This window comes from Giraffa tippelskirchi, chromosome 6 (genome assembly GCF_054371585.1).
Source record: "Giraffa tippelskirchi isolate mGirTip1 chromosome 6, T2T-mGirTip1v1.2.pri, whole genome shotgun sequence".
NCBI lineage: Eukaryota > Metazoa > Chordata > Mammalia > Artiodactyla > Giraffidae > Giraffa > Giraffa tippelskirchi.
In genome coordinates this window covers 130,191,292-130,215,120 of record NC_137280.1, presented here as the reverse complement: position 1 = coordinate 130,215,120, position 23,829 = coordinate 130,191,292, and the positions used below count along the sequence as shown (strand labels likewise).

The 23,829-nt window shown below is 36.7% G+C and overlaps 1 protein-coding gene across 3 annotated transcripts in view; it reads left to right on the top strand.

The window, feature by feature from the left end:
• Positions 1–23,829, top strand: part of LARS1 (leucyl-tRNA synthetase 1) — an 80,117-nt gene that overhangs the window by 17,817 nt on the left and 38,471 nt on the right. For all 3 annotated transcript variants that reach the window (XM_081504996.1, XM_081504998.1, XM_081504997.1), the window contains exons 2-13: positions 8,310–8,428; positions 10,420–10,507; positions 10,907–10,987; positions 12,800–12,937; positions 15,653–15,814; positions 16,451–16,563; positions 17,184–17,247; positions 18,846–18,913; positions 19,017–19,242; positions 22,274–22,361; positions 22,445–22,521; positions 23,736–23,789. In XM_081504996.1, the coding sequence (XP_081361122.1) occupies positions 8,310–8,428; positions 10,420–10,507; positions 10,907–10,987; positions 12,800–12,937; positions 15,653–15,814; positions 16,451–16,563; positions 17,184–17,247; positions 18,846–18,913; positions 19,017–19,242; positions 22,274–22,361; positions 22,445–22,521; positions 23,736–23,789 (1,278 nt within the window). The remainder of the gene's footprint in view (positions 1–8,309; positions 8,429–10,419; positions 10,508–10,906; positions 10,988–12,799; positions 12,938–15,652; positions 15,815–16,450; positions 16,564–17,183; positions 17,248–18,845; positions 18,914–19,016; positions 19,243–22,273; positions 22,362–22,444; positions 22,522–23,735; positions 23,790–23,829) is intronic.

Here is a 23,829-nt window from a genome sequence, read left to right as displayed (position 1 = left end):
CTTTTCTGTATTCATGGTATTTACGTGTGTGCGCGGTACATTTTAAAGTATGCGGTAAAATATGTCAGGTGCCGGTAAGTCCTGTAAACAAGAATAGATCGGGAAGGAGGATCAAGAATGTCGTTGCCAAGGTGGCAATGTGGCGAAAGGTAGGTAGGGGAGCAAGCCATGCAGTTATATGAAGGGAAAGATTTCCGAGCAGAGCCAACCGTGTGAGTGAAAAACAAGGAGGGTTGTATGTTTCAAAGCGGGGGTCTTCCAGGGGGAGATGGTGATGATGCTGATGGTGTGTGTGTGTGGGTGGTGTGGTGGTGATGGTGGTGGAGGAGGTTGACCGATGATTGGATATAGTTCATGTAAAGCCTTGTAGGTCCTGACTGAATGAATGGGAACTTAGCGTTGCCAGGAGGAAGAGAGTTTGGGATCCCTGTTCACACAGCTGTATTTAAAATGAATAACCAGCAAGGTCCTATTGTACAGCATAGGGAACTCTGCTCAGTGTTACGTGGCAGCCTGGATGGGAGTGAAATTTGCAGGAGAATGGATACATGTATATGTATATAAGTCCCTTTGCTGTACACCTGAAACTGTCACATTGTTAATTGGCTGTATTCCAATATAAAATGAAAAGCTTTTTTGAATGGAAAGAGCAGGAGTGGAGATGATGAGTGTAGACCTCTTTTGAAGAATAAAGGAGACCAAAAAAATGGGGTAATAGATGAAGGTTAAAAGAGATTTTCTTTTTTTTTTAAGGACAGGAGACATTATATTGTGCTTGTATGCTTATGGAAATTGTCCTATAGAAAGGGAAAATGGATATAGAAGAGAGAAGTGATGTTCCTGTATAGAATAGAGGAAGTGAGATCAGATCTACTAAGAAGTAGAATTTTAATTCATTTGGTCCCATTCTGGAGCTCATTCTTTTAATCATTGTACTATTCACAATTGTAAACTAATGGGGAAATTTCTTTTGCAAGCTCACTCCTATAATGAAAGTTTTCTAACTCTGATAGAAACCTTATAATAGTAAAGTGTATAAGATAATAAACATGGAGTAGCCTGGATGTAAAATTAGTTTTTACTTTATAATTGAATGTGTGAAGAGTAAGCAATATAATTTTCTTCATATCATAGAAGTATTTATTTTATAGAACTTTTGACCGTTTTAATCCCTTTTAGTTACATATCAGAAGACTTTTAGAGGGGACCAGGGGATGTGATGTAATAAAGATAATAGTCAACTTTAAAATTATTGTTTTAAACTTTTCATTTGGAAAATTTAAATAGTGAACAAAGTAGAGATAATAATAGTATTATGTACTTCCATGTACCCATCACCCAACTTCAGTAATTGACAGTTCAGGGCCAGTGTTGTTTCTGTTGTATCTTCCCCAGAACCTCCACTTCCCCGTCTTAAGATTCATTTTAAGCAAATTTAAGGCACTGTATGATTTCATCCATACATATTTTAGTAAGTTTTTAAAAATATAAAGAAAAATTCTCTTAAGACATAACCACAATGCCATTTTGACTTGCAACAAGAAGTACATGATGTCCAGTTGTCTCTCTGTGATAATAGTTAGCATTATTGAGCATTTACCATGGATCTGGTACTATGCTGGGCTTCCCAGTTTGCACTAGTGGTAAAGAACCCATCTGCCAATGCAGGTAGATGTAGAGAGATGTGGGTTTCATCCCTGGGTTCTGAAGATGCTCTGGTGGAGGGCATGGCAACCCACTCCAGTATTCTTGCCTGAAGAATCCCATGGACAGAGGAGCTTGGCAGGCTGTAGTCCATAGGGTCGCACAGAGTCCAACACAACTGAAGCTACTTAGTGTGCACGCACAGTGGTACTATACTAAGTCCTTCATGTGTATTATATCTTTTAATCCTCATAATAATAGTAGAAGGTAGATATAATTGTTACCTATTAACCTCATTTTATAGATAGAGAAATGGAGGCTTAAAGAGGTTAAGGATCTTGTCTAGGTTCTATGGTCAGTCATGTTAGGATATGGCCAGAGTACTAAGAGAAAGCGGAAATAAAAGTGAGAAGATGCGAGTTTTTGTCCAGTCTGACCATTTGCTGGCATGATGATCTCTGAGCTTCAGATTTGTCATCTTTGAAATAGTAATCCCTGGTCTGCCCATTTCTTAGGGTGATTGTTGCCCACCTCTTAGGGTTGTTGTTAAAATCAAAGAAGTTAATGTGCATAAAAGTTTCAATAATTGCACAATGGTATACATATATGAAAAAGTTTATTATCTAGTTCAGTGGTTCTTTACTGGGGGTGATTTTGTCCCGCAGAGAACATTTGGTCTGGAGACTCTAGATCAGGACAGCTGGAGGTATGCTACTGGCAGCTAGTGGGTAGAAGCTAGGGATGTTCCTATATATCTGGCAGTGCACATGCTAGCCCCTGAAAACAGAATTTTTTGGCCCCAAATGTCAGTAGAGCTGAAGTTTAGGGACTTCACTCTCATTAAATAACCAATTGTTGGAAATTGCCTGATGGTCCAATGGTTAGGACTCGGTGCTTTCAGTGCAGGGGCCAAGAGTTTGATCCCTGGTTAGGGAACTAAAACCCCACAGGCTGCTCAGCATGGCCAAAAAATCCCCAAACAAAACCGAACAAACCACCCAGTTGTTTAGTTGAGTAACCAATGAGGAAACTAAGACTCAGCTTGATCAAGTGACTTGCTCAAAGTAATACAGCACGTTGGTGCTGGTGCTAGTATCAGATTTCATTACAATTGACCTTTGAGGTTTTGAGAAACAAAGTTTTCTGAAAAGCAGAGACCTCAAAGAAGAGCTTTCCTGCATTTAGCATCCTCAGTACAGTGAAAAGAAACAGTTCTAAGCAATTTGTGAAGACTCTTGCTTTCATGTCCTTTAAAGTGGGTGACATGGTCATTTTTAGGCAAAAAATATTTGTCATATGACTTCTGTGTCTGTTAGCATTGTATGTGGTGCTGCTGCTGCTGCTAAGTCGCTTCAGTCGTGACTCTGTGCGACCCCATAGACGGCAGCCCACCAGGCTCCCCTGTCCCTGGGATTCTCCAGGCAAGAACACTGGAGTGGGTTGCCATTTCCTTCTCCAATGCGTGAAAGTGAAGTCGCTCAGTCGTGTCCGACTCTTAGCGACCCCGTGGACTGCAGCCTACCAGGCTCCTCCATCCATGGGATTTTCCAGGCAAGGGTACTGGAGTGGGGTGCCATTGCTTTCTCTGTTCTAAAAGATGCTGTCTGCCAGAAGTTCACAACCCAATTGGGTAAATGTCAGGAATTATTTGGTTGCATGCAGTGGAAGCCAACTCAAGTTGATTTAAGGAGAGAGGAATTTAGTAATGATGTACTGGGATTTCATATGACCCATGACCCTAGCATAGGAAGTACAACTAGACTTCATGAGGCCTTAGATACTTTTCCTTTGTGAGCTGCTTCCTTTGTTAAAAAAAAAAAATTAGAAATTATATTTGACAATTGTGTTGGTATAAAGACACATATGAATATTACATATTAAAGAGTTTTCGTCTATCCAAAAATTTATTTTTTCTCCTGATTTTAAGATACTAAAATATTTTGATGAGCCTGTAGAAGTATTGTGGGCCCTACACAGTGTGCCTGTTCCATCTATAGGTTAAGTGGCTGTTAGGAGTTGTACAGGCTGTTTTAAGGGCTGGGCAGAAGTGATTTACTTTCTTTTGCTCAAAACTTCTTTGGCAGAACCCAGAAGCATAGTTCCTATCTGAATTCTCCTGGAACCATGGAAGCATATGCTTAACAGCCTCTGATGCACTACCCTAAATAAGACTGGGCTTCTGTTGCTGAAGAAGAATGGGAAGGAATGGATATCGCATAGGCAAACTGCCGTCTCTGCCATAGCTTTTTTTCAAATGGTAGTCCTTGTATGTTAGAATTGAAAATTGGTCGGCATGCACTTTTCGCTTTCATGCATTGGAGAAGGAAATGGCAACCCGCTCCAGTATTCTGGAGAATGCCTGGAGTATTCTGGAGTATGCCTGGAGAATCCCAGGGACAGAGGAGCCTGGTGGGCTGCTGTCTGTGGGGTCACACAGAGTTGGACACGACTGAAGCGACTTAGCAGCAGCAGCAGCAGCATAGGAATAGAGAGACTTATAGGTTACTTGTTAAAAAGAGAGTTTTGCAGTAAGAGGGGTCAAAGGAGCTGAGGTCTAGATGAAGTCCTTCAGAAAAGAGGGAATCCATGGAGGCCCTTATTCTTTCTTGGAAAAGGAAATACGTTATACATCTACACTTAATTTTATGAAAATTCTTCGAAAAGAGTTCAGATTGTTTAGCATTTTGATTCAACTGTGCAACCCAGTTCTTAGTCTCTGTTATTTTCTATGGCCACAATATGCAAAAGCTGGCAATGTGTTGCTCACTTCTCCTTTTATTTTATTGTATTTTATTTATTTGGTTGTGCCGGATCTTTGTTTTGGCGTGTAGGATCTAGTTCCCTGACTGGGGGTCGAGCCCTGGCCGCCTGCATTGGGAGTGCAGAGTCTTAACCACTGGACCACCAGAGAAGTTCCTCACTTCTATCTCTCTCTTTTTTTTTCCCTCACTTCTCTTTTTAAATCTTTAAATTTTTGACAGGTACTTGAGAGCCTGCTCTAAGCTCATTACTTCATGGCAAATAGAGGGGGGAAAGGTGGAATTAGTGATAGATTTCTTCTTCTTGGGCTCTAAAGTCACTGCAGATGGTGACTGTAGCTATGAAATCAGAAGATATTTGCTTCTTGGCAGGAAAGCTATAACAAACCTAGACGGTGTGTTGGAAGCAGAGACATACTCTGCTGACAAAGGTCCATACAGTCAAGGCTGTGGTTTTACCAGTGGTCATGTACAGTTGTAGAAGTAAAGTGAAGTGTTAGTCACTCAGTCGTGTCCGACTCTTTGCAACCCCATGGACTGTAACCCACCAGACTCCTCTGTCCATGGAATTCTCCAGGCAAAAATACTGGAGTGGATTGCCATTCCCTTCTCCAGGGGATCTTTCCAACCCAGGGATTGAAGCCTGGAGTCCTGCACTGCAGGCAGATTCTTCACCATCTGAGCCACACGGGAAGCTCCACAGTTGTGAGAGCTGGACTGTGAAGAAGGCGGAGCGCCAAAGAATTGATGCCTTCAAACCATGGTGCTGGAGAAGACTCCTGAGAGCCCCTTGGACAGCAGGGAGATCAAACCAGTCAATCCTAAAGGAAATCAGTCCTGAATATTCATTGGAAGCACTGATGCTGAAGCTGAAACTCCAGTATTTTGGTCATCTGGTACAAACAACTGACTCATTGGAAAAGTCCCTGATGCTGGGAAAGATTGAGGGCAGAAGAAGAGGGCGTCAGAGGATGAGATGGCTGGATGGGCATGAACTTGGGCAAACTTCGGGAGATGGTGAGGGACAGGGAGACCTGGTGTGCTGTAGCCATGGGGTTGTAAAGAGTCAGACCCGATGGGTGATTGAACAAACAAAATATAAGCTTAGATGTTGAGGATATAGTGAGAAATGAGACACAGTCCCCACTGTGAATAAACTTACAGTCACGACGAAGATAGACTGTTGCTGATACTGTGTGTTTAGTGCTATCATAGAGGTAATACTGATAGGTAGGGACATATTAAGATAGCACTTGATCCACTCTTGGGGAATCAAAGTAGGTGATTAGCTGAGAACTGAAGGATGAGATAGACAGGCAAAAAAAGATTGGTGGGGTATGAGGGTGGAGAGAATAGCTTGAACAAAGGCCCAGAGGGGACAGAGGAAGCACGACACACTTGGAAAAGTGCAGGTGGCTTGATAGGCCTGGAGTGATGGTGAGAGAGAAGAAGAAGGGGCCTGGCAAGGATGAGATAAGAAGGGCCTTAAGTGCCAGGGTTAAGAGCCTGGACTTTATCCAGAGAGTAGTAGAGAACCTCTGAAAGGGAATTGCATTGATCATATTTGTATTGGTATAATTTCCAAGCATGGCAGTTATGATCTGGTCAGGATTTATAGAAATAAAAAATTTACTTATTTTTATTTTCCTTTGGTTATTAGAGAAACTTATGTCCGTGATGTTTCAAGTGTGGAATTCTTTCTTATTTCCTTCTTGCCTTGTGGCAAGGTCCTTTTCATCCATCACTGTCCCTCCTCCTAGTAATTTGACATTTCATCTTTTCTGTTGCTTGTCCTCTCCTGTCTTAAACTTACTCAAAAAAAATAAAAAGGAATAATAAACCATCCTTTGATTTAAAATATAGAAAACTGAGGGGATTCCCTGATGGTCCAGGGGTTAGGACTCTGTGCCTTCACTGCTGAGGACTGAGGTGTCATCCCCGGTCAGGGAACTAAGATCCTACAGGCAGCAAAGCACAGCCAGATGAAAAATATATATATATATAAAGTGGAAAATAGTAAAACAAAGTTGACAAATTTAGGTAGATTTGTACTAAATCTTACCTAATTTTAATACTCTTATTTTTATCATACAATACAGAAGATATATTTAAGATAGTTATTGAAGAAATAGTGGTACTTTTTTTTAATTGCACAGAAGTAGTTTGCATCATTACTTCAAATTTATGTAACCATTTAAAAAAATAGCTGTCTAAAAATCGGCATATCTGTGATTTCAGTAGAAAGCATGTTTTGAATTGTTTGGTGGCAGTACAGAGGGAGACATGACATGACTTGGCAAGGTTACCTGCCTAGTAGGCTATAGAAGTAGATGTAGAGCCCAGGTATTTTTTTCATTTAAAAATGATGCAGAATCTGGAAACGTTAGCACATAAGAAGGGGAAGAAAATCTAATTTTGGTTCAGGTAATTTTGTATAAGAAAATAAAATTCTAGATACTAATATTTTTCAAAACGGAATTAGATTTGTGTATGGTATCCAGCTTTCACACTTGCCAGTTGCATGAATGCTGTGTTCTTCTTCAGCACACACGCTTTTAGCAGCTAATTCTTTTTCACAGTCACAAACTGAGAGGGAAGTTATAGCCCTTCTTTTTCAGAGTTGGAGTGATCATGTGTATTTTTTCTGTTTATTTTCATCCAAGGGTGGCATAAGGAATGATGGGAATGTTGCCAGGTAGATCCAATATGCTGAAGGCATGCTTGCCATTTTGTTGCTTTTTTAAAAAAATTTTTACTAATTTATTATAACGGATATAACTCACAACCAACCAAATGGAAGAGAGGTGGAGGGCAAGGTGTGGGTGGGGACAGAAGATTCAAAGAGCTTCCATGTCCTCTTCAGGCGGCCACTCTCCCAATACCTCGACACGTTCACCATCCAGGAAGATCATCGAGTCTCCCCATTGAAGAGTTTTTATAGGTCTTAATCTTCAGCAACCCCTTCCACTTGCCCTTTTTAGAGATCAGCAGCCTGAATTTCTAACCCTCTAACTACTTGATCTTTCTGATGATCAGCCCCATCCTAAGGCTATCTTAGGGTCTCAGTCACCCCATTAGCACAAACTCAGGTTGTTCAAAAGCGGCTCCTTAGGAATAACAAAAGATACGCCCATTACTCAGGAAATTCCTAGGGTTTTAGGAGCTCTGGCCGAGAACCCAGGACAAAGACCAAATGTATTTCTTATTATTGCCACACTTTTTTTATCCTCTGTCTAGTAATCATTTTTGGTTTAAAGGCTATATTTTCTAATATCAGTATAGTTATATCAGCTTTCAGTTAATTAGTATTAATTAACTAACCAGTTTTTAGTTAGTACTTGCCTAGCATATTTTCTTTTAATTAATAATATTGTTGTATAATTTTTGTTTCATTTTCATTTCATATTAATAGCTTGCTAACCATTTTGGGGAGAAGTTCTTCATCAACTTTCTTGGGAAGAAAAAAACAAAACTGTGTAGATGACTAATCCTCCTGCAGCCTCTATCCATTGGGCCTCACCGTCCTCCTTTGGTGGCAATAATTGCAGCTGGGCAAGCAGGCACTGTTCTATCCTATGCTTTTTTTAAGTATTCACCTATTTTAACTAAATAGGAATATTTGAAACCAATGTTGTTTTTACTGTAGTATCTAATTAAAAGTATTTCAAAGCTTTTTCATGTATTTAAGTAAGTCTTTAATCATCCCTTTGAATTTGAAGTGGATAACCCTATCAGGTCATGATAACCCTAATTTTTAATCTTAACTCATTTAAATTTCAAGATAACCATGGAAAGATTATCAGTAAATGGCTCAGTTCTGTGTGAACCCAGATCTTTTTTTGCTTTTTTTTAAACAAGTCTACTGAAATATAGAGTGGATTATTCTGTATCTGTTGTGTCTAATAGGAAAGAAAAGGAACAGCCAAAGTGGACTTTTTGAAGAAGATTGAGAAAGAAGTCCAACAAAAATGGGATGCCAAGAAAGTGTTTGAGGTCAATGCATCTAATTTAGAGAAACAGACCAGGTGAGCAATCATTTGTGAGGTTCTCCATGTTATACTTCCAGAACCATTGGCTCAGAAACTGCTGTGTGGAAGGAATAAAGCAGATTGTATTTATGTCTGAAACTGGCTGAAAGAGGTGACTTCCATTTTTCTGTTTCAAATTAACATCCTCTTTCCTGTGGAATTCTTAAAGGATTTTTTTCCTATGTAAAGGTTTTTTAAAAAACTATTATTTCTCATAGTTAGACAAAGGAGAGTGTTTTTAAGTTTTATCTTTGCTGAATGATAAAAGAATGTTGTTCTGTTACAGAGATTCATATTATAGTGATAATTATCTCCAAAGGCACAGAATATAAATTTTGAAGGGTTTCTGTAGTTGAAGATCTTATTTTATAAATGTGTATTGCCTTGATGTTAAGAATTGATAATAATATAATTAAATTATGTTGGGGAAAAGACAAAAAGTAACTGCTGCTGCACAGTACCACGGTAAATATGTGCATCAATTATAAGATGAGTTGCAATTTCAGATATGTTGAAATGTAGAAAAATGTGCTTCTTAGAATTGAGGATATACATCGACAATAGCAATAATAGTAGATATTATTGAACAGGTGTTGTTCAATATGCCAAGGCAGTAGGAAATATGCTTTTTTTAAACTGTGTATTCTTGTTTAATCTTCTTAATAGTGCTTTAAGTTTACCAATATTTTAATTCTTGTTTTATTGATGAGTATACTAAGAGAGGTTAAGTAACCGGCTTAAGGTTGCACAGCTAGGAATTGACAGGGCTTGGACTTCTTATCAGGACTTTCTAATTTCAAAGTCTATCTTTGCTGTTAAGCTGCACTCTAATGGAATTCTTTTTTAAGAGAGAAGAAGGGTTTGCTCTAAGACAAAATTTCTGATGTTATACTTTATTTTTTCCAATTTTTTTTAAAAAAATTATATATTTGGCTGTGTTGGGTCTTAGTTGCAGTACTTGGGATCTTTGATCTTTGTTGCTGCATATGAACTCTTAATTGAGGTTTGTGAGATCTGGTTCCCTGACTGGAAATGGAACCTGGGTCCCCTGCATTGGGAGCATAGCGTCTCTCTAGTGTTATACTTTAAACTAGAATTCAAAGCTTCTATTTGGTTCTAGAATTTTGGTCAACTCTAAGGTAATTTAAAATAATCTAACGTGAATTTGAAAGCTCTTGCTCAGTGAAAGAAAATGGACTGAAGAAATTTAGAAATATAACATCGAGTGAAAAAAGCGAATTGAGGAATCTTTGTGAAGTAGACTGTATTTAAAATAAAGCTCACAAGTGAGTGAAACTAAATGATGTTTAAGGGCATAGACATGTGTGCAACCTATTAAAAAACAAAGGAATGTCAACAGTAAATTTCAAGATAATGGTTATTTCTGGTGGGAGGATGGGGAGGAGCACACAGGTAGCTTCAGTGAGTTCATAAGTTGGATAGTGTGCTTACAGGTGTTCATTGTGTTTCATAACTTACATATGTCTGTTTGATATACTTGATTGATTAAAAAAAGGAATAAAACATAAGCAGCTTTTAAAAGGTGCTTTTTTAAGTGAATTTGCCACGTATGTATTTTGAGGATGTTTTATTTTACCTGAGGGACTTAAATTGCTTTATATATATTTAGTGAAAGCATATCTCATTTAATCAGTAAAACATTAAGGTTTTCTATTAATTTTTTTTTTGTATATCTTTTTTACTCAGTGTTTTAGCTTAAGTTAAACCCTCCAGTATTTGCTACAAGGATATTTATTTCTTTAATAGCCACCTATGAATATCTTATTTTTTTCTAAGTCAAAAATATGTTTCAATTTTAGAGACCTTTTAATTTCTGGATTTATAAATTTAATTTTCGGTATATTTTAAACAACTAAAATTTAAGCAAGTTACTTATAGTAAAGTGTTCTCTTGACCCCACCCTTAATTGTTAAAGGAATTTAACATTTTCTTTTTTGTACTTTCTTTCTTACATGGTTGTTTTGAAGCAAGGACAAGTACTTTGTCACCTTCCCATATCCATATATGAATGGGCGCCTTCACTTGGGACATACATTTTCTTTATCTAAATGTGAGGTAAAGCTTTCTTTTTGTTTAATATAATGGAATAGAGGGTCTTTAATGAATACTATTTTGAAGAAAATGACATCTATAGAGTTTATTTCCTGTTAAGGGAACTTAGAGTTCCTTAATTTAAATTTAAGCATGGTTTTTATATTTAAATAATTTAAGTTTTCTATTTTCACATGGTGTATGTGAGTGTGCACAGGGTTCTAGGTATATGTGTATGTTCAAAAGTAATTCTTAGGTTGGTGAAGACATGGAAAAAAAGTATAACTCTGGAATGACTATAACATCTAACCAGTGCTCTAAAGGAAGATGTGAAGAGGAAAACAAAACTAACTGTGAAAAGTCAGAATTTTGTATTCGTCTAGCATTTAAATTTGTAGTTTAAAATTAATTTTCTCTCTGTAGTTTGCAGTAGGGTACCAGAGGCTGAAAGGGAAGACCTGTCTATTTCCCTTTGGTTTACACTGTACTGGAATGCCTATTAAGGTAAGATTGCTTGGAGATTGCTTTGTACTCTTTTTAGCTTCGAGCAAATAGTAATATCCAATTCAAGAATTTGAAATAGTGTTTTCAAATATGTACTTCTGTACTGTGTTAAAGTATTTTTTGAAATGAATTGAATTTATTACAGGAAAAATTAATTTTTGGAAAACATTTGAAGAAGTGCTTAAAGGGCAAACGTTAAGGTCCAAGTGATTTCTAACTAATTTTGATATCTTTTGGTTACCTTATATATTCACATTTCTATTTTAGAATTAGATAATGACTACTAACAAGTACAGTGGACACTGTTTTGTGCATTCATGGCATATATAGGCTGTTGGCATAAAATAATGAACAGTTCTGTCGTATTTCGGTCATTTTTGTAAGTGTCTTAAATTTGTCATAAATTTATATTAAAATAATTTTTAATATAAAATGGACAAGAAAACTACATTTGAAAGGATTCCCTAAATCCTTGGGAGTTGAGAAATTTAACTTACTTCTTTTTATGCTCCAGTCTTTTATTTTGAAAAATGTCCAACCTATAGGGAAGGTATAAAAGGACAGTACAGTGAACGGCCAGATACCCTTCACTTGTAGTTGCCAAGTATTAACATTTGCACAGTTGCTCTAGTTCTGTCTCTCAACATACAATATATGCACGCTTTTTTCTTTCTTTGTCTATGAACTCATTGAAAGTAAGTTGGCAGACATCGTGACATGTCACCCCTAAACACTCCAGCTTATATCTGTTGAGAACAAAGCCATTCTTCTACATTGTTGCTATTCCATTATCCTCTCCAAGAAATTAATCACTGATGTAATATTATCATTATCTAATCTATAGTCACATCTCCCAAGCTGTCCCAAAATGTCTTTTCTGGAAGGATTTTACTTTTTATTCTTCCCACTTTTATTCTTCCCACTGTCTGACATCAAAAGCCATATAAGGCAACTTGTATCATTTTAGTGATATTAATAATGTCCATGTTTCCTCATTCTAAAGTTAACTTTTCTCTTTTCTCATTAAAAAGTAATTTATGGAATGATACCTTAAGACCCTTTGACTATCTGGTTACCCAATAACTCAGTGGTTTTAGCATCATTTCATGATCCTCATCTTTCAGTTGTTGAATTTGTGGTTATAAAATGATGACTTTCTAGTTGTCTCGTTTTTTTCTCCTGTTTATTAACTGAAGTTCTTTTTTTAGAAGCATCCCTTCCCTTTTTGAAAATTCACAATTCTATATATTTTTTTTAACTTTAACACTGTATACTTGGTGTCATCTTTGTTTGTGACAGTAGACTCATTATGGGGTACACTAGAAAAGAGCTGAAGTTGAAAATGTAGGTTCATGTTGTAATTCTGTAGCTCACTAGCTTTATAACCTTGGATAAATCACTTCATCTTTCGTATTATCTCTCGTCCTACCTACCTAGCAGCCTTGTGATGATAACTAATAGAGTGTATGTGACAGTAATCTTTAAATTGAGAAATGTAGTTATTAGAGTTGTTTTCAATATGATAATACTATATCTTTATCTTTGTACTTCTGACACCTAGCATATAGTATACTGCATTGAGTAGTCTGGGTATTGAGTAAGTCATTGCCAAGTAAATGAAGTAAATTAGTGAATTTTTAGGTACATGATTTGTATCATATGCGTTTTCTGTAATGATTTACACATCTATAGATGTATTGCTAAAAAGTTCAGAGTCAGTATTAGTTGGCCATAGAAACAACAAAAAGACTCAAAAGTGTTTCTACCTTGAAATTTTTAACTTTACTGCCTCTAATGTTGTGTTTTTTGTAGGCATGTGCTGATAAATTGAAAAGAGAAGTAGAGCTTTATGGTTGCCCCCCTGATTTTCCAGATGAGGAAGAGGAAGAGGAAGAAATCAATGTTAAAACAGAAGATATAATAATTAAGGATAAAGCTAAAGGAAAAAAGGTTTGGTGACTTGATGATACTTATTTTGGTTGAAGTTTTATTTATATTTGTCCGATTTATATGTACATTCCCAGAGGAACAATATAGTATCTGACACATAAAATGTACTCATTAATTTTTAAAAAGTAATGAAGCAAAAATATCTTTCTCACCCTTTGATTGCCTTTTTCCCCCTTTTTACTTTATTTTGAAATAAGATGGTTGGATGGCATCACCGACTCGATGAACATGGGTTTGGGTAGACTCCGGGAGTTGGTGATGGACAGGGAGGCCTGGCGTGCTGCAATTCATGGGGTCGCAGAGAGTCGGACACGACTGAGCGACTGAACTGAACTGAACTGAACTGTCAGGTTTCCTACTGTGAAGATTTCATTTTTCCCTTTGTAATTCATGTATGTTTTGGGAGAGATACTTTGAGACTATGGGAATAACATCTTGTTTTTTAAAAAATATATATTTCCTCACAAATTTTAGCATTCATCAGTAGATCTTGCCTGCAGTGGTTATTGCTGTTTTGTTCTAATGTTGATTTTCTGTTTCCCTCATCCTTCTACACTTAATATGTGGAGTTCTTCTGAAAGGAAAAGTTTTCCTTTCTTCTTTATTTACTTATTTCTTTTTTGTATCATTGTGGATTCATGTGTATTTATTTATTCTTTGAATTATAATCTAATACTATTGGTTTTTGTTGTTGTTGTTGCTGAGTTATTGTTATTGCTCAGATTGTTCTAGCATTGGCCATTAATGGAATGTTTAGGTTGGCTCCTTTGTCCACTTGACACGCACCCATCTTTTCTTTTATTCCCCTTTTTTTTTCTGAGCACTTTTGTACTTTGAGGTGCCACAAGATGCTGCAAGCTCATTTTCTATTCTCCCTATTTTAGCCTTGGAGTCAGCCACTTTTCCAAGGAGTCCCTTTTCCTTTTATTGAAAAATGGTATTTAGAAACTAAATTCTGAGTGCTAGGTATGCTCATTGTTTCTAGGTCTTCTCAGTAGAAAGAGCAAGGAAATATGTGTATGTCTACTAGCCCCTGTGTATGCATGTGTCTGTATTTACTTCTTTGTATTTTTTTTCAAATGAGATTTTTTTTCTTTTTTTTTCTTAATGTAAACACTTTATTTTTGGCCACACCGACCAGGGATCTTAGTTCCCCGACCAAGGATCAAACCCACACCCATAGCAATGAAAGAGCCAAGTCTTAACTACTGGATTGACTGGGAATTCCTTTATTTTTTCTTTATTTAAAATATTTTTTCGTTTTCTGTTTTTTTTTTTTTTTTACAGCATATTGAATATAGTTCCTTGTGCTATATAGTAGGACCTTGTTGTTTATTCATCCGTGTATAATAATTTGCATCTGCTAATCCCAAACTCCTAAACAACCCCTCTCCCACTCCACTTGTCTTTGGCAATCACTGATCTGTTCTCTATATCTTTGAGTCCATTTCTGTTTCAAAGATAAGTTCATTTGTGTCATATTTTAGATTATCCAGATATAAGTGATATCATATGGCATTTGTCTTTCTCTTTCTGTCTCTATTTTTTCTAAGTGCATACTGATACCTTTGGCTCTATTTTAGCACCACAGGGCTTATTCTAGCATTCTTCCTTTGCTTATTTGTGACTTCTTTCTCCAACAGTAGGAAACCTAGCTCTCATTATTTACAGTATATCTGTTATTTGTTCCGTTGTCTACCAGTAGTTATAGAATGCTAATCTGTACTTCTAAGAGAAACAGTTTTACCAACTAGAATACATTGATTGTGTATAGTCCATTTTGTCTTTAGAATCTGGTCAACACACTATTTTCCAGTTACTTCTAAAGTTCTTTCTTTCCTACCCCTTTAGTGTGGTTATGTCATGCATTTGTAATACAGTTAGATAAGTTTGTCACAGTCTGCTTTCTATCTTGGGTTCATCTAACATCCTGGTCAATTTTTTTTTTTTTTTTAATTTACATGCAGTAAAATTCACTCTTTGAAGTATATCATTGCCTTGGTTTGACAAATGCACAGACTTGTTTCTGCCACCACGGTACATAGAGATCGGTTTCCTTAGCCCCGAGATTCCTCCTCCTACCTTTTTATAGTTTTATGGTCCAACACCTTTGCCCACCTCCAGTCCCTGGCACGTGGTTACTTTTTTGATATTGGTAAATATTGGAAAAGGAGGAAACGCTTGTTAGTAGTTTATTCATAATTAAAAAAGATGCATGTGGTATTTGAAAACAAGAAATAGAGAACGTTTGGTGCTAAGAACTTTTCTTTGTGATGATAATTTTCTTATGGTTCCATCCATTTACTTACCTTTCGTGTCAGAATCCAGGTATCAGACTGTATGGTTTGGCATATAAAACAGTACATCCAGGGGACTTCCCTGGTGGCCCAGTGGTTAAGAGTTCGCCTGCCAACATAGGGGATGCAGGTTCAATCCCTGGTCTGGGAGCTAAGATCCCACATACCTTGTGGCCAAAAAACCAAAGAATAAAACAAAAGCAATATTGTAACAAATTCAATAAAAAATTAAAAAAAAAAAAAAGCAAAAAACAGTACATCCAGATTCTGCAGTATTCCTATATGTCAGTAATATTGTTTTAGAGTTTAAAAAAACTACCAAATAGGATCATTCATTTAAAATTATTGTGGTTCTGGAGTTTGTTAACTGGTTGTTAGTTGTTCTTTGATGGAGTTTGGTTTTGCTGGTTATTTTCAGAGTAAAGCTGCTGCTAAAGCTGGATCTTCTAAATACCAGTGGGACATTATGAAATCCCTGGGTCTTTCTGATGATGAGATAGTCAAATTTTCTGAAGCAGAACATTGGCTTGAATATTTTCCACCACTGGCTGTCCAGGATCTGAAGCAAATGGGTTTGAAGGTATGCCGGTCACCTCTGTAGTTTAAGGCAATGTGAAGAACACAGTTATGTATGTGTGACTGTACGAGATTTGGACCACCTCTTAATTTAGAATAATATATTCCATCAGTATTCCATGAATGACTTGGTACTGTTGTTTTCTGATTAGAACCACATGGGCCTTGAGGTAAACAATGAAGTACTTTAATGTTTGTTGTTTTGGAATATATATAGATACACTAGCAGTTAGTAAAAAGGAATACTGTTCAAGTGAAGAAACCCACAACATTGTAAATCAGCTGTGCCTCAATAAAATTAAAAAAAAAGAGATACAAAGAAACCCAAGTGTAGCTTGAATATTTAGGGACACATAAAGATGTTGTTTAGGTATTCCTTCTTAATTTATTATAATACCTATATGTTTAATATGTAAATATAAATGTTTAAAAGCTTACATATTAAGCATAAATTAATGTAATAATTGTGATATATGTTTAATAGATGGAACTTGAAATTTTTTGGTTTGCTTTTGATATTTGATAGAATTCTACATTGAAAAGTAAGGAGTAGGCAAATAAATAATTGATTCATGGGAATTCCTATTTATAGAGACTATGAAAATTTCTAAAAATTACCATTTCCGCTCTCCTCCTGTAGGTAGATTGGCGCCGGTCCTTCATCACCACTGATGTTAATCCTTACTATGATTCGTTTGTCAGGTGGCAGTTTCTAACATTAAGAGAAAGAAGCAGAATTAAGTTTGGGAAGCGGTGAGTTTGTTGTCCTTCAGTTTAATAAAGCAAAAATCATATAATTCCTGTATTGTAATTCAGTATGCTCCAGAGCCTACTTTTTTCCATTATCTTTTCTCTTTTTATAATTCCTCTTCTTGTTCTCTTATTTCCTTTGGTTTCCTTTTTGCCTAGCCAGTGTCTTAATTTCTTTGAGCTGCTTAGTGCTTGTGACAAATAGAACCAGGGAGAATAGGGGGTCTCACTAAAGATTCTCTTTTATGGTCTTAGGAAAGATTCTCTTAAGTATTCTAGCCAAGCAGAAAAATAATTTTATTTGTGTTTTAGTTTATCCTTTTGCTCTATAAATTGTTCTGTAAAGTTCTCCCTTGATCATATGGACTCATTAAAAGGTATTTGCATTTCAAAAGCTTATTTATATTCTACAGTCTTCTGTTTCATACCACAAAGCCAAGATCAGTGAATATTTTTCAGTGGTATTACCTTTGATGAAGGCAGAAAGCTTTCGTTGAGTAACTGTTGGCAACAAAATTCCCCATAAAAGCATAAAAATGATGTAGACATTTACTCAGAAGTTTTAGTTAGAAGAAATATTGTGAGATGTTAGGAGCAACACTGACATTTATTTATTGTTTTAGGTATACCATTTATTCTCCAAAAGATGGACAGCCTTGTATGGATCATGACAGACAAACTGGGGAGGTAATTATTTGTGACATAGAATAGCTATTGTAATAATTCTTAATGTGGGCATAGAGTTTAAGAAATAAATCAGAAACCTAAAAATAGCTTTATTCCAGTATCGAGGTATAAGTCATGATACTCTGGTAGCTGTTAAGAGGGAGGCAGATTGTTATCATAGGTACCTGTATCTTCTCTAGAACCTTGTCTAGAACCTTGGCAGTAGGTTTAACTGCATCAGCTTGTGCTGGAAAAGCACATTCTTGGATTTTTTTTTTTTCTTTGGTCACTCAGCTTGGCTTGCAGGATTCCCAGATCAGGGATTGAACCTGGGCCCTTGGCAGTGAAAGCGCGGTGTCCTAACCTCTACATTGCCAGAGAATTCCTAGAGAAGTAGATTCTTGAACCTCACCCCCAAATTGCTGCATCAGAAGCTCTGAAGGTGGAGCCCAGGAATCTGTCTTTTAATGTGTTCTCTGTGTGATTCATATGCTTGCTCATGTTTGAGAAGCACCACTTAGAGAGTGCACTGTTCTAAAAAGAGACCATGAGGAAAGGTAATGAGATATGTGGTTCACTCATGTACACAGATTCCATTTATACTTCCTTTGGTCACATGCCTACTTATTTTCAAAGTACTACAAGTCATGCATGACGTCAGTTCATTCTGCATTCCTGGAGGACACATTAGTGACATTATTCCCTGTAATACTTGAATGAAGCAAGGGTAAGTCATTCGTCTAAAGCCTTGGCACAGTAAATCAACAACAATGAACTTGTAGTCCCTATGAGTGTGTCATTCTCTGTTACCACCTTTGAACACATTTACAGCTTAGTGACTACCTTTCAAAATCAGCCTTCAATTATGATGTAACTTACCTGATAGAAGTGAGAGTTGATCAAAATTTGGAAAGATTTGAGAGCCCTCAGAAGGCCAGTTTACTCTGTTAAGCTTTAATATAGTCAATGACAGCAACATCTTAAGTTTCAATAGTACATCATAGTTTTTCAAAGCATTTTGTCATTATCATTATGTGTCATTATCTTATGTGTTCCTCAGGACAGTCTTCTGTGAGGCACAGCATAGTTATTTTTTTTATTTTTAAAATTTTTAATTAATTAATTGTATTTTTTATGAAGAAATGAAGGTTCACAGTGATTGTGACTCCTTGTGGCAAGCCATAAATGAGGGCCCAAGCTAGGTTTTGAATACAGATTATTTGATCCCTGGTCCATCATATGTCTGTGATGACTGCTCTGTAGGATTGATGTTGATTGTATCTTCTAACGCCCATTTTGGCAAACACTGTTTTGGCTGATTAATCCAAGTCATTCTCCCCTTGTTCTTCCCTCTCAAGAGAGCTCTTAGCAAACCTTACTCAGTGGTCTGGACTTCCTTGACCAGTTCTGTCTGGTGTGGGGTAGGATGGTGGTCTCTCAAGTCATTTCTTACACATTAGGCTTCCATGTGGTCAATACACCACTGACAGTCTTTTCATTGGAAGGAAGAATTATTCTAGCAATGCAAGAACCCATCTTAGAAATTTGAATCCGATCTCTGGCATAGATTAGTAGGTTTAATCCAACTCTTTTCTCTTTCAAATTTTTTTTTTGTTTAGGGTGTTGGACCTCAGGAATATACTTTAATCAAGTTGAAAGTGCTTGAGCCATACCCATCCAAATTAAGGTAGGTTTGTCAAAGAGTTGTGGCTTTATCTTTTTGAAATATCAGATAGTCGTGATAGAATCAACAACATATTTTGCATAAATGTGTGTTTTTTTCTTCTTAGTGGCTTGAAAGGGAAAAATATCTTCTTGGTAGCTGCTACTCTCAGACCTGAGACTATGTTTGGACAAACAAACTGTTGGGTTCGCCCCGATATGAAGTACATTGGATTTGAGACAATGAATGGTGATATATTCATCTGCACCCAAAGAGCTGCAAGGAATATGTCATACCAGGGCTTTACCAAGGACAATGGAGTGGTACCTGTTGTTAAAGAGTTAATGGGAGAGGTAAGTTGGGCAGTGGAATTTATTTTAGGGCATACACTTAGAGGAAAATGTCAGAAATGAAATTTGAGAAAAGAATGTTTAAAAAAACATTTTAGTTGAGGTATACGTTCAGTCAAGTGTGTAAGTCGTATGTGTGTATTTTGGTATATCTTCAAATGTTATGCACCACTCAAATCAAGGGATGTACAGTTGGAGCACTCCAGAAGGCACTCATGTCCATTTCACATCCCTGCTTCTGCAGAGGTAACCACTACCTTGACTTAAGTCACCAAAGATGAGTCGCTCTTCATGAACTTTACATAGTGAAATTGTATAGTCTGTACTCTTTTATGTCTAGTTTCTTTGGCTCAATGTGATGCCTGTGAGATTCACCCATGTTGTATATGTAGTAGTTTGTTCTTTTTGTTTGCTTTTTAATTGCTGTGGTGTATTTATTGTGTGACCATATCAGTAAAACAGCATTTTTATTTATGTATTTATTAGAAAATTTTTTTGACTATACTGTGTGGCTTGTGGGATCTTAGTTCCCCGACCAGGAATTAAGCCCCAGGCCCCTGGCAGTGGAAGCATGGAGTCCTAACCACTGGACTGCCAGGGAATTCCCTAAAATAGCATTTTTGAATCTTAATTTTCTGCTCAGTAATTATCTGATTGAAAAATGCAATTCTCCCCAAGAGATTTAGTATATAGCTACAGTACACATTATTTTGCTCCTTTTAAAAAATGGGTCGTTTTTGCTGTGCGTGGGCTTTCTCTAGATGCAGTGAGCAGGGGCTACTCTCCAGTTGCGGTGCTCGGACTTCTCACTGTGGTGGCTTCTCTTGTTGCAGAGCATAGGCTGTGGACACATGGGCTTCAGTAGATGGGGCACATGGGCTTCAGTAGATGGGGCACATGGGCTTCAGTAGATGCGGCACATGGGCTTAGTTGCTCCGTGGAATGTGGAATATTCCCTGATAAGGGATTGAACCCGTGTCTGCTGTATTGGCAGGTGAATTCTTACACTGGACTACCAGGAAAGTCCCGATACTACTTTTTTAATATGATTACCCGCGTTCCTGGTGTGCAGTAGCAGCTGCTTTTTTTTTTCTGAAAAGGAAGTCTTGATCTTAACTAAATCCCCGACGGCTCAGCCCGTAAAGAATCTGCCTGCAATGTAAGAGACACAGGAGACTCGGGCTGGATCCTTCGGTCAGGAACGTTTCCTGGAGGAAGAGATGGCAACCCACTCCAGTATTCTTGCCTGTAGAATCCCATGCACAGAGGAGCCTGGTGGGCCACAGTCCGTGGGGTCACACAGAGTTGGACATGACTGAGTATGAGCACGTGTAGTATCCTTAGAGTTTATTTTACTTTTACTTATTTACTAGGGTGTTTTATTCCCTTTGGTTAAGTGCTGATCTTTGGTATCTATAATAAATAATCTTTTAAAAGAAAAAGATGAGTAGAATACCATCTCAATTCTCCTTTTGAATTGGATTTTATTTCTTATTTTGTAAATTTATTTTTTGACTAAATTACTGAATATTCATAAGACTTAAAATTTAAAAGACAAAAAGAAGGGATTCCTTGGTGGCCCAGTGGTTAGGACTCTGTGATTTCACTACCGAGGGCACATGTTCCATCCCTGGTTGGGGAACTGAGATTCTGCAGGCTGTGCAGCCAAAAAAAAAAAAGATACACAAAATACTCCCAATCACTCAGTTCTCTTCCATCAGCAGTCAGTGAAACCAGTGTCTTGTGAATCCTTCCAGAATTATTTCATGTATATGTGAGCAAATACATACATGTATATTCTTTAGCCCTCTTTTTTTACACACAAACAGTAGTGTATTTCATCACATTGTTGTGTGTTTTACTTTCTTTTTTACTTAGCTATTTGTTGGTAATCATTTTATCAGTAGATAAACATCTCCTTGTTCTCATTCTTTCTTTTTTTTCAGCTTGTGCCATGTGGCTTTTAGGATCTTAGTTCCCTCACCAGGGGTTGAACCTGGGCCCTTGGCAGTGAAAGTAGAGTCCTAACCACTGGACTGCCAAGGAATTCCCTTTGTTCTTATTTTTTACTGTTACACAGTATTCCATTGTTTGGCTGTGCCACAAATTATTTAATGACTCTGTATAATGGATATTTGAATTGCTTCTTCTGTTATAAGCAGTCCTGCCACATCTCATTAGTTCCTGATGTTGAGTTCTGTCTGAGAGGTTTTGGGGAACAGTATTAATGACAGTTTTTTTTTTCCTTTCTCTTAAATGCAACTTCTTTTCTTGTTAATTTGAGCAGATTCTGGTATGAGGGAAATGGGTGGTATAATTTTAAAAATAGCTTTAAACTGTTAATGATATTTTGCCTTTATTGGTATGGCTCCAAATTCTATAAGCAACTTATGCATATGGGTAAAGGAAACTATATGGAATTGAAAAGTGCATTTTTGTAGGTAAACAAACAGCTGCAAGCTGCTTGTTCATGTATAAGAATATGGGTCCTATATTGTTGGATCTTCTTTTTTTTTTTTATTTTAAAGAGAAACTAGATACGTCTTCTTAACTGTCTTTCTAATTATTGTTTAAAATAGAAACACAGAGGCATAATATTCTATCTTGTTGATGTCTCATATTTTATTAAGTGATTTTTTTTTTAATCATTTAAAGTCTTAGTTGTTTCCAGGTTTTGCTAATGTAGTTAATACAGCATTGGGCAGATTCTCAAAGAATCTTCTGAGGTAAATTCCTAGAATTGGATTGCTGGGTCCAAGCTGTGTGAACATTTTTGTGACTCTTGCTGTGGATTCCTATATTGTTTTCCTCATGGAGTGCAAAGTTAAAAGCAATATATTAGAGTACTGATTTCCTCACAACATTACAAGATTTGGGCTTTATAATTATTTTCAGTTATTTCTAGTCTAGTAGGTAAAAAAGAATGAGTATTGTTGATTACTAGAGTCTCATGGCTTAAAATATAAACATAGTTTTAAAATTTAATGATTAGAATAAGTTACTTCCTCTTTATACTGATCTTTTTCTTACATAGGATATTCTTGGTGCATCACTTTCTGCACCTTTAACATCTTACAAGGTGATTTATGTTCTCCCAATGCTCACCATCAAGGAGGATAAAGGTAAAGAGTTTATTTCTTTCTAGAAGTTCTTTGGTGTACACATTCTGGTTGTTATTAGTTAATTCCACATTTTCTTTTATAAGGCACTGGTGTGGTCACAAGTGTTCCTTCTGACTCTCCTGATGATTTTGCTGCCCTCAGAGACTTGAAGAAAAAGCAAGTGAGTTTCTATGTTTCATATTCACATTTCCTCTTTATCATCTCGTTGGTTAAGTACCACTGAGCTATTGGATTAAGCAGAAAAACTATGCTATCTTTAATGCTATCTTTAACCTGTTTCTTCATATTTATATGTTTTCCTGTGATTTGAATTTTAACTATATTTCATAGAACCTTTTTTTTTTTGGCTGTCCTGCGAGGCATGTGGGATCTTAGTTCCCCAACTAGGGATTGAACCTGCGCCCTCTGCTGTGGAAGTGTGATCTTAACTACTGGACCGCCAGGGAAGTCCCCATAGAATCTTTTTTTAAGACTTATGTTTTTAGGGTAGTTTTAGGTTCATAATAAAAATAGAGAGGAAGGCACAGAGATTCCCATATAATACCCCCTGCTTCAACACCTGCATAGCCTCCCCCATTATTAGTGTCACTCACCGGAGTGGTACGTTTTTATCAAAGATGAACCTACATTGATGTCATAATTGCCCAAAGTCCGTAGTTTACCTTAGGGTTCGCTCTTGGTGTTGTACGTTCTGTGGATTTACGCTAACATTTAATGACATGTTTCCATTATTATGATATACAGAGTATTGTCGCTGCCTTAAAAATCCTCTGTGCTCTGCTTGTTCATCTCTCTTTCCTCCCACTCCTGGCAACCACTGATCTTTTTAATTGTCACCATAGTTTTTACCTTTCCAGAAAGTCATGTAATAGTTGGATTCATACGGTATGTAGCTTTATTAGATTTTCTTTCAGTTAGTAACAAGCATTTTGGTTTCTCATGTCTTTTCATAGCATGATAGCTTGTTTCTTTTTAGCACTAAATAATATTCTGTTTTCTGGATGTATGTTTATTCATTCACCTGCTGAAGAACAACTTGATTGCTAACAAGAGAAAGTTTTGTAAAAACAAGTTTTCTGATACATTTTCATTGCAACTGGAATGTGAACTTCATTTTAAGTGATGTGTGTGGCTGTGTGAACTTTTGCTTTTGACTGTATATTTTCATCATTTAAGCTATTCAGTCTAACTTAAACTGTTTAGTTTTTAAAAGTCATGCATCCCTTCTTGAGATTTTTTTCTATAAAATTAAAAAGTTGTTCTTTATGGAGAGAAGAAGAAAAATACTTTAAAAAAGTTTAGAGGGTACTTCTCTTAATGATAATACCAGAAGAATATTGATTATTAGTGTTAACTTCCTTTTTGTTTTTGTAGGCTTTACGAGTGAAGTACGGAATTAGAGATGACATGGTCTTGCCATTTGAACCTGTGAGTACATAGATGATTCAGAATATTAATGTCCATCTTT